This window comes from Cyprinodon variegatus, unplaced genomic scaffold, assembly GCF_000732505.1.
Source record: "Cyprinodon variegatus isolate N-32 unplaced genomic scaffold, C_variegatus-1.0 Scaffold960, whole genome shotgun sequence".
Taxonomy (NCBI): domain Eukaryota; kingdom Metazoa; phylum Chordata; class Actinopteri; order Cyprinodontiformes; family Cyprinodontidae; genus Cyprinodon; species Cyprinodon variegatus.
Genome location: NW_015151413.1, coordinates 53,555 through 54,982, shown reverse-complemented (window position 1 = coordinate 54,982; position 1,428 = coordinate 53,555). Strand labels below are relative to the sequence as shown.

The 1,428-nt window shown below is 58.9% G+C and overlaps 1 protein-coding gene across 1 annotated transcript in view; it reads right to left on the bottom strand.

Moving 5' to 3' along the window:
- Positions 1-1,428, bottom strand: part of smg1 (SMG1 phosphatidylinositol 3-kinase-related kinase) — a 74,471-nt gene that overhangs the window by 29,181 nt on the left and 43,862 nt on the right. Inside the window, exons 37-39 of the mRNA XM_015398768.1 lie at positions 712-866; positions 354-576; positions 10-256 (exon numbers count right to left, since the gene is read on the bottom strand). Of these exons, the coding sequence (XP_015254254.1) occupies positions 10-256; positions 354-576; positions 712-866 (625 nt within the window). The remainder of the gene's footprint in view (positions 1-9; positions 257-353; positions 577-711; positions 867-1,428) is intronic.

Sequence of the window (1,428 nt, the reverse complement as noted above, 5' to 3'; positions counted from 1 at the left end):
GTGTCCTACCTTTGAAGAGGTACGGGTAGCTGTGGCCGTCTGAGCCCAGGAAGTAGAGCTTCTTGGGTTTGGTCTTGGTGGGCAGGATGGTGACGGTGTTTCCAACGCTCTGGATGGTGACGGCGTCTGAGGCAGACGCCTCACCGGGCAGGGCCATCTCCGTGGTCGTCATGGAGACCAGTCGAGGACTGATTTCATCCAGATGTAGCAGGTAGCTGGCTCGCTTCTGAGCGCGTTGCTGCAGACTCATCATGATCTGAAAGGTTGGGGGGGCGGTTACTGGGACAGCTCTACTAACTAGTTTTACCAGAGTTAACAAAGTTCACTAAAGAGGTCAGAGGTCAGAGCAGCACCTGCTTGAAAGGCAGCCAGCTGCTGGCGGGGTTGGCAGGATTGGCCGGGTTCTTCAGGCGCTCCAGGGCCGACTTGATGGCGTCGCCGTAGGTCTGCTGGAACCAGGTCTCGTGTGGCGTCTCCGCCGGAGCCGTGGTGATGCTGCAGACGTGGTCCAGAGCAAAGACCACAGGCCGCATCAGGGCAGAGTGCTTCTCACGCATGATAGCGACCTTCTCGTCCCTGGAGAAGAAGCAGAGGAGACCATAAACGCGGGGCTGCAGAACTGTCGACGCTTTTAGGAGACACTCTACCACAGGAACTAATTTGCCTTTCGGCAGGGGCCTAAACCGGGCCTGGATTGTCATGCATCCTCACCTGCGAAGCGTGTTGTTGTTCTGCACCCTCTTGACCTCGTCCTCCAGCTGCTGGATCCTCCTCAGGACCAACATGTGCTGCTGCTGCAGCACGCCGAGCCACAGCTCGTCCCACAGCAGAGTCACACGGCGCAGCTCGCCCACCAGCTGCTGGACCTACCAACACAGCAGCAGAACATTCAGTGCCCAGAGCAGAAGGAACATCCGGACCTTCAGGGCCCAGAGCAAAGGGAACATCCGGACCTTCAGTGCCCAGAGCAGAGGGAACATCGGGACCTTCAGGGCCCAGAGCAGAGGGAACATCGGGACCTTCAGGGCCCAGAGCAGAGGGAACATCCGGACCTTCAGTGCCCAGAGCAGAGGGAACATCCGGACCTTCAGTGCCCTGAGCAAAGGGAACATCCGGACCTTCAGTGCCCAGAGCAAAGGGAACATCCGGACCTTCAGTGCCCAGAGCAAAGGGAACATCCGGACCTTCAGTGCCCAGAGCAGAGGGAACATCTGGACCTTCAGTGCCCAGAGCAAAGGGAACATCCGGACCTTCAGGGCCCAGTGCAAAGGGAACATCCAGACCTTCAGGGCCCAGAGCAAAGGGAACATCCGGACCTTCAGTGCCCCGAGCAGAGGGAACATCCGGACCTTCAGTACCCAGAGCAGAGGGAACATCCGGACCTTCAGTGCCCAGAGCAGAGGGAACATCCGGACCTTCAGTGCCCAG